Consider the following 8,544-nt stretch of genomic DNA (forward strand, 5'->3'; position numbering starts at 1 on the left):
GCCTCGATTAAGAATTCTGCACTTTGGAACATTGCCTCTGGGGTCTGCAGAGAGAGGACAGCTATAGCTCTCTGGGGTTCCAGCCTCAGCCCTCCTAATCCAGTGCCCCCAAACATTTCCCCGGCCTCGGCGTCCTGCAAGCAGTGTCCAGCAGGGGGCGAGCGCGAAACAGGACTGGGCCGGACACCTTGAATGGACAGAGCCAGGGAAGCCAGTGCCAGAATCCACTGGGTTTCGACCCATCCCACTCCCGGGACCAGCGGAGATCCCAACTTCGAAGTTAGAAGTTGTTTCTCAAAAAGCCGCCCGGAGCTCCAGCTATCGGCCTTTGGGTATGTCTAGGGTCCAAACCCCATCCTGTCCAAAAGCCTACTTAGCCTGGATTCTACAGATTCCGCATTTGGGAGCCTTATCCCCTTCCTCTCCCCACACCTACCTCTACCCATCCGATTAGGGGCCTGTTTCTTTAACGATCAAAGACGTGGGCGGCGGTGGGGGTGGTATCTTAAGCTCCCGTTTCCCCAGCCCCTCAGTTACTGTGCCATTATTAACATTATAGTCATTTAGACTGCTCCGGCGCGCCTGGCGGCGCAAGACAAGGATCACTCCATCTTCCGGCTGAGCCCGGAGTCGTGGCCCTTACCCGAGTTCTCCGCGGACCTTGCCAGGGGCAACTCGGGCTTCAGGCTGCCGAGGCAGGCACTGGGTTCTCCAGGGTCGAAGGCAAGGGTAAGGGCTGTTTACCCCGAGGGCACGCTCGCTCGGGGAACAAAAGCACTCGTTGGAGAGTGGGCGGGAACCACAGGGGCCGGCGGGAGCCCGCGCCCTCTCTGGGTGGCCATCGCGCCCTTGGTGGCGGCCCTGTCACCTGGAGCCCTAGCTCCCTGCTGAATTGTCTCCACTCCCTCCCCCGGCTCCTGCAACCCCGGCGAGAACGCAAGGGGAAGGGTTCTTTCTTGGCCCGCGGGCCCCGGAGGTTCCCGGGATGCTGGCTGGAGAGGTCCCTACGGTCCAGGGAAACACTCCGAGGAGAGTGAGAGAAACCATTCTCACTTTCACTCCTCGGCCTCTGTCTTACTGTCCCCCAACCCTTCCAAACTGTCCCCTGCCTGCCCACTTCTCCGTCCGCCTCCTCGCAAAAAGAACCAGAAGAGAGGTAGAAACTGGGTGGAGGGCCCACTAGCCGCGCGCCTACGCACAGGAGCCTGGATCCCATCCTCTGAGCCAGCCGCCCCACCCTGCCCTACCAGGGAAGGGCTCCAACGTCTGCCATCTGGATCCGACTCCCCATCTTTGATGCTGGGCCTCCGACGCCCCCAGACTCCTCTTCTCCGGCCAAGGCTTCCTGAATCACCTCCTCAGGTTTTCCAAGACGGGGACAGCACTCCCAGGGAGACCCCTTTGCTCCGCCGCAGACAAAGAGGCTTTGCCAGGTGCGCCGGCTAAGCCGCTTCCCGACCCAGCCAGGCCCAAACCCCTGAGACTCACTTCTGAACTAAGGACGCGTTTCCTAGTCCAACCATAAGGACAAAGTGCTCTCACCCCTCCTGCTCCCTCCCCCTGGGTTGGCTGCGGGGACTACAGTCGTAGGTGGAATGAAGTTTCGGGTTCTGAATTCTGAGCTGAGCAAGAGGCTCTGGTCCCAGCCGGCTTGGCCTCCTGTAGCGACAGCAGGAGGTGGAGAGGGAAGGAGGGACGTAAAGCCTGCTTTTGCCGGTCTGTTCATATTTAATTTACAAAGGATCCTCAGAACCTGGGTGGAGTGATTCTTTAGATACATTACTCCTCGCTGGGTCTCTCCCGGTCTCTCTCCCCTACCACCCTAGCTCATTAAAATGCTCCACATTTAAATCTGGAGACTAAGCCTCTCAGAGGGCCTTCACCTGCGCCTCCATCCACTCACGCAGCACGGGGTGAGGGCTGGTGCTGGGGGAGTCTAGGGTGGCCTGAAAGCTCCGTGTCTATGGAAGGGCCGGGACCGCGAGGGCTTTGCATATGTCCGAGAGCCTGTCACCCATTTCTCGATTCTGGCCAGCAACTCTGTCTCCAGGGCTGCAGTGGACAGTCCGGGGGGAGAGGAATCGAGTTTTAGCCAAATGCCTGATATCCCCGCGCTTCTGCCCCCTGGTCGCTAAAAGAAATGTCGAGGTTTCACCAGAGAGAGGGAGTGAGTGCCGGGAAGAACAAGTATTGGAGTGTGTGTGGAGACTGGCTGTTGTGTGCACGTGTGAGACACTAGGAGGGTGGTGAGCAGCCCAGACTCTGGGAACCGCGTGTGAGGTTGGCAGTGTGTTCGCTGGAGAGGCTAAGATACCGGCAGGGGAACGGAAGGGAGAGAGGTGTTGGAACCTTAAGTTCCCAGTCCACAGTGCTCAAGAAGAGCTGATGTTGTGTAATCCCTTTCGGTGCAGTTGTCTGCTGCAGCCCCGACGCCCCGTTTGCCTCTGTCAAGACCTGAGGGTGAGGCGTTGGGTGCATTCATCCAGGCTGGAAGCGGAGTCTGAACCCACGTGCCACACCCGGCCCCTCCCGGCGGTGCGCAGAGGCAGGCGAGTTGGACCGTGGGCTTCAGCGCTAGTTTAGCCACAAAAGGCCAGAAGTAAAGAGTCGGGCTTAAAAGGCTGGGCAGCGGCGGTGGCGGGCTGGAGAGGGGGCGTCGCTTCCCGTTTGCCTTGCAAGGCCATGCATTCCGGTGTTCGGGTTGGACAGGCGCGGGCGAGGCGTGGGGGGGGGGGCGGAGGAGGGGGGAGAAGCAAGGGCTTGTATCTGCCCAGATCGAGGCAAAAATGATAGGGAGGGTGAGGTGCTCTGCTAACACTATCAATTATGCATTGTGTTGAACGTGGCTTGGGGAGGAGGCAGCTAATGGGAGAGGGGGGACTACGGGCCGGAAGGGTCCGCGCGAGCTCCGCTGCGGGCAGCTCAGCCGGCCCCATCGAGACTCGAGGTCTGTATGCTGCACTACCTTCCTCTGCAAAAAAGATTTTAAAGGCAAAACACGACCCCTTGCCTTCCCCCAATTCCTCCAGGATGGTTTGTCTCACATGTTGCGGGGCGTAACAGCAGCTCCCGTTCAATTAGCGGCGAAGCTCAGGGGCCCTGGCGGGACCTGCTCGTGAGGGTACGAGTGAATGCGTGTGCGTTCGGGCAGGGAGCATGAGGGTGACCTGGAGAAAGGCGTGCCTATGAGAATGTGCATGACTGTGGGGAGAGTTCAAAGCATCCCCGCGATGATTGCATGACGACGGATAATTCTAACATGTGAAGGTCGACTGCGTGGAGGGGGTGAGAGTCTATGTTAATGTGGTTGAACGTGTGTGTGGGTTGGGGCGATGAGATAAGGAACAGCAGCAATGTCTGCAGATGTGTAAATAGAGGGGGACATGGGCTATGGAGGTGCGGGGAACTGGGAAGAGCCCAGCCGAGGGCGGTAGGCGCGGGGGTGGGGGCCCCAAACGCGCCCTGACCAAGGGTAGAGCCTCTGTCGCGTTAACAAATGTTAAAGATGCAGGAGGTGGGAGAGGCTGTGCGCGTCCCTGCCCAACCGGGAGCGCGCCAGTACACCCTTCAATCTGCAGATAGCGAGAAGTGGGAGGAACAGACACGAAAGGAAAAACTGAAGTGGGTCCTCAGGACCCTTTCCCCTGTCCTCCCCACAGTCGCAGCAACAGATGTGGGAAGCGCCCTGGGGCTGTCGTCCTGGCTCAGAGAAACCAAGCCTGGAGAAGAGGTTGAAGCCACAGGCAGCGTTCAAGGAGTCAACTAGCAGCAGGATCGCCTCACAACCTCGATCCAGGTGAGGGTAAACCCGGCTTGGGGTGCTGGACCCTTTGAGATGGGGGAGGGATGAGGAGGAGCCCTCCTCGGGAGCAAAAGTGGAGTGGGGGGATCAAGGGTTCCCAAAGACGAATGTGGGAGGGGCTCTGCCGATCCTGCCTGGAGCCCCAGGTGGGAATGGGCTGTGCAAGTGCATTTGTGTGGCTGGGGATAAGAAGGTTTTTATTGGAGAGGGGTCCCTGGAGCATCGTAGAACTGCAGAAAAGAAGCAGAATCTTGAAACTTCCCTTACTTCCTTAGCTAGTGGCAGCCCCCATGACCCCTGGGCTAGGGACCCCTCGGCTCCCTTGGGAGCCCGGTGGGCTCCGCGGATCAGGGAGAGACCTTTAGTGACTTCCTTCAATGCTCCTGGTCCATGCATGGGGGGAAGACCTCCTTCCTTAGATGGAAGCCTGACTGAGTAGCCCTGGTTCCTCCCTCGAGGGAGCTGCAACCCAAAGCAGGTAGCTTAGGTCGCGGGCTGAGGGGCCTGCTAGTCGGCTTCCGCGGGTTCCTCGGCTCTTGCCTCCCGCCACAGGTTCTCCGCATTGCTGATCCGCTGGGATTTCAGTCTTAGTGGAGGGCTGTGTACACACGCCAGTGTGCGCTTGTGTCCTTGTGTGTGTGTGCGGGAGGGAGGCGGTTCCCGTGAGGACTTGTGTCTTTGTGTCTCTCAATTCCCACAGTGAACAGGAAAGCGCTTTGCACCGTTGTTCGAGAACCCTGTACAAATGGTGGTTTCGGCTGAGAGAACAATGAGGTCTCCAGGGTATACTGTGTCTGTGTCTGGGTGCCTTTGTATTTGCGTGCCTACAAAATGTGCTGTGAACCTCTTGCAGAACTTGGCGGTTTGATGGCGGTGGCCCGAGCGTGCGTTTGTATTGTTCTTCTGTATGGGCGTGTGTGCGAGTGTTGTACAGGGGACAAAGAGTTGGAGGGAGGACACCAGACACAGACAAAAATACCCTCTCTGTGTATTCCTTTCACGCGATTAAACAATGGCTTAGAAGTACAGACTGGGGTCAGTGCCGAGTCCAAGGCAGACCAGCGATCGGCAGAGCTTGTACACAGGGCCAGCGTCAGGGTGAGGATGTAGGTAGAGAGAGAGAGAGAAAGAGCAAGGTAGGCCACTGGAAAAGGAAGTTTAGGGCTCGGAGAGGGAGCATGCATGGAATCTTGAGACTCTTACTGAGCCCCACCCATGCCGAAGAGAGGCACCTGGGCATAGAGTAGGTTACCGGAGTCCTGGAGCCTCCTTGAGACTGGTTTGCAGAGGCAGAGCTCGATGGGGGAAGGAAGCTGAGGCTCGCCGCCAAGTCACCTTCCCCCACCTCTTCCCCCGGTTCCACCCGCAGGATCCGCAATGGTGCCCTTGTGGGCAGTGTGGCTGGCCTGGGCGCTGACAGAAGTGGCGGGAGCGTGCCCAGAGCCGTGTGCGTGCGTGGACAAGTACGCGCACCAGTTCGCCGACTGCGCCTACAAGGAGCTTCGGGAAGTGCCAGAAGGACTACCGGCCAACGTGACCACGCTTAGTCTGTCGGCCAACAAGATCAGCGTGCTGCGGCACGGAGCCTTTGCCGATGTCACGCAGGTCACCTCGCTGTGGCTGGCTCACAATGAGGTGCGCACCGTGGAGCCAGGCGCGCTGGCCGTGTTGAGTCAGCTCAAGAACCTCGACTTGAGCCACAACCTCATATCCAGCTTCCCTTGGAGCGACCTGCGTAACCTGAGCGCGCTACAGCTGCTCAAAATGAACCATAACCGCCTGGGCTCGCTTCCCCCGGATGCACTCGGTGCGCTGCCGGACTTGCGCTCCCTCCGCATCAACAACAACCAACTGCGTACCCTGGATCCCGGCACCTTCGACGGGCTAAGTGCACTGTCACACCTGCAACTCTATCATAACCCCTTCCATTGCGGTTGCAGACTTGTGTGGCTGCAGGCCTGGGCCACGAACACCAGAGTCTCGTTACCCGAGATCGACTCCATTGCGTGCGCAACGCCAACCGCGCTACAAGGCGTTCCGGTGCACCGCTTGCCGGCTCTATCTTGTGCACCACCCAGTGTGCGTCTGAGTACCAACCCGCCCATCGAGGAGTCGAGCAGCACCCTGCGCGCCGGCATGGCATTCATGTTACAGTGCGTCGCGGAAGGACACCCTACGCCCCGCCTGCAGTGGCAACTTCAGATCCCGGGTGGCACCGTAGTCTTAGAGTCGCCGGTCCCCAGCGGGGAGGACTACGGGGACAGGATGGAAGACGGAGAGGAAGAAGGAGATGGGAACAGGCCGACCCAGGCAGAGGCCCCAACCCGGTCTCCGGCACCCACTTGGCCCTCGCCCCCAGCTACCCCACGCTTTCTGGCACTCACGAACGGCTCCCTTTTGGTGCCCCTCCTGACTGCCAAGGAAGCAGGCGTCTACACGTGCCGTGCTCACAACGAGTTGGGCGCCAACTCCACCTCAGTACGTGTGGTAGTAGCGGCTGCCGGGCCTCCAAAGCACGCTCCCAGCGCCGGGGAAGGCGCGGATGTGCAGGCCCCGACCTCTGAGCGCAAGTCCACAGCCAAAGGCCGGGGTAACAGCGTCCTACCCTCTAAGCCGGAGGGCAAAATCAAAGGCCAAGGCCCAGCCCGGGGTAACATCCTTGGGGAGACAGAGGCGGGGCCGGAGGAGGAGGCAGGCGAGGGAGAGGAGGCGGAAGACCAGGTCTCCTCGGACCCGGTGGGGGAGCAGCGATGTGGCCACAGGGACCCCTCGCGGTACGTGTCCAATCACGCGTTCAATCAGAGCGCCAACCTCAAACCGCACGTCTTTGAGCTGGGTGTCATTGCGCTGGACGTGGCGGAGCGCGAGGCGCGGGTGCAACTGACGCCGCTGCCGGCGCGCTGGGGCCCTATGCCTGGCGGGGCTGGGGGAGTTGGGCAGCGGCCCCTGCGCCGACTCTATCTGTGCCCGGCTGGGGGTGGTGCAGTAGTTCAGTGGTCGCGTGTGGAGGAGGGTGTCAACGCCTACTGGTTCCGTGGCCTTCGTCCTGGCACCAACTACTCCGTGTGCCTGGCGCAGGCAGGCGAGGCGTGCCACGTGCAGGTGGTTTTCACCACTAAGAAGGAGTTGCCCTCCCTGCTGGTTATCGTAGCGGTGAGCGTGTTCCTCCTGGTACTAGCCACAGTGCCCCTGCTGGGCGCCGCCTGCTGCCATCTGCTGGCCAAACACCCCGGGAAGCCCTACCGTCTGATCCTGCGGCCACAAGTCCCTGACCCCATGGAGAAGTGCATCGCCGGGGACTTCGACCCACGTGCCTCCTACCTCGAGTCCGAGAAAAGCTACCCAGCAGGTGGCGAAGCGGGTGGCGAGGAGCCAGAGGAGGCCCCCGAGGCGGGCCTTGACGAAAATGTAGAGCAGGGGGACCCAGGTGGAGATTTGAAGAGGGAGGAGAGCCTGGCAGCCTGCTCGCTGGTGGAGTCCCAGTCCAAGGCCAACCAAGAGGAGTTCGAGGCGAGCTCCGAGTACAGTGACCGGCTGCCCCTAGGTGCTGAAGCGGTCAACATTGCCCAGGAGATTAACGGCAACTACAGGCAGACAGTGGGCTGAACCTTCAGCTTGCCCAGCTGCCCAGTCTCATCCCCTGCCTTGGGTGCTTGGGAGCAGAAACCCAGGGCTGTCAGAATTTATGCCCTCCCCCACTTACCCCACCCTCTTACCCACCCCCTGACTTTGACTCCAGGGGACTACTAGTAGGGAGTAAAACGATTTCACCAGTCCCTTGCCACACCCACGGCCGACATTGTCCTTGTGGGCTGGATCCCTGGCAAGCACAGTTCCCTGCTCCTTTCTCCCCATTAAGACACCACCGCTGACCTTGAGGCGACACCCTTGCCTCTCCATTCCCACGCAATTGTTATCTTCGAAATCTGCCCCCCAGCCCACCCACCGAGAGCCCTGGAGCAAGAGGAAATGAGAGAAGACATTGGAAGCATCTGGTGGTAACACTGTGGCTAGGGGGTTGGCCCGGGACCCTTAATAGACAGACGTCCCTAGCGCAGAGCGCTGTGAGGTCCTGCCTCAACCCCTATTCTAACCCTTTCCAGGGTGCATGTCCTGGAAGCCAGGGTTCAGGGACAACAACTCCCTAGTATTTGGTTTCAAAGCTCCCTTGAGACTAGGAACCAAACCCCACCCCCACCCCACTCTGCTTCTGACCAGCTGGAGCTGAGCTGGTGCCAGAGCCGCCTTTGAGCTCCGAGCTCAGATTTTCATATTCACGTTATATTAAAAAAAACACAGTGACACTCCGGGTCCAGTGCTAAGACTTTTCCCAGCCTTTGGGGAAATTGGGAGCGGGGGTGGGGGGGTGGGGGGGAAGGGGGCGAGCGTGTTGGGAGGCAGGGAACCGTTTTCTCCCGCCCTCTCACCTAACTTAAAGCGCTCAGACCCTGCCCCCCCCCCCCCCCCCCCCCCGGGTGCGTGTTTGGTCCAGGGCCAGTTTCGTTGTGGAAGACTTGGGTTTCAGGAGATCGGTGCACTTGACAGCTCAGCTTCCGCTGCTGCATGGGGCCCAGACCTTGGCTCAACTGTGGCGTCCCGGGTGGGTCCCCTGGGAGGGCTGTCGCAGCAGGATCAGGATAGACAAAAGCCCCTGGGTCCTCAAGTCCCCCCTCCCCGTCCCCTACCCCTCTTCCGCGACAATGGTCTTCGCCTTGCTTTAGTCCTAGACAAGCGTGCTGTGT

The 8,544-nt window shown here is 60.0% G+C and overlaps 1 protein-coding gene across 7 annotated transcripts; it reads left to right on the top strand.

Annotated features, from left to right (window-relative positions):
* The first annotated feature begins 253 nt into the window (after window positions 1–253).
* Window positions 254–8,163, top strand: ISLR2 (immunoglobulin superfamily containing leucine rich repeat 2). Of its 7 annotated transcripts, none has more exons than XM_066342787.1 (5): window positions 254–332; window positions 560–729; window positions 1,144–1,433; window positions 3,660–3,796; window positions 5,172–8,163. In XM_066342787.1, exon 5 carries the CDS (start codon window positions 5,180–5,182, stop codon window positions 7,406–7,408), a length of 2,229 nt encoding a protein of 742 aa, XP_066198884.1. In that variant the 5' UTR covers window positions 254–332; window positions 560–729; window positions 1,144–1,433; window positions 3,660–3,796; window positions 5,172–5,179; the 3' UTR covers window positions 7,409–8,163. The 7 variants fall into 7 exon arrangements, with proteins under 7 accessions (XP_066198884.1, XP_066198888.1, XP_066198886.1 ...); XM_066342791.1 differs by having other exon boundaries at window positions 1,251–1,433; XM_066342789.1 differs by lacking the exon at window positions 1,144–1,433 and adding an exon at window positions 3,030–3,121.
* The last annotated feature ends 381 nt before the right edge of the window (window positions 8,164–8,544 follow it).

Source organism: Saccopteryx leptura, chromosome 6 (assembly GCF_036850995.1).
Source record: "Saccopteryx leptura isolate mSacLep1 chromosome 6, mSacLep1_pri_phased_curated, whole genome shotgun sequence".
Classification (NCBI taxonomy): Eukaryota; Metazoa; Chordata; class Mammalia; order Chiroptera; family Emballonuridae; genus Saccopteryx; species Saccopteryx leptura.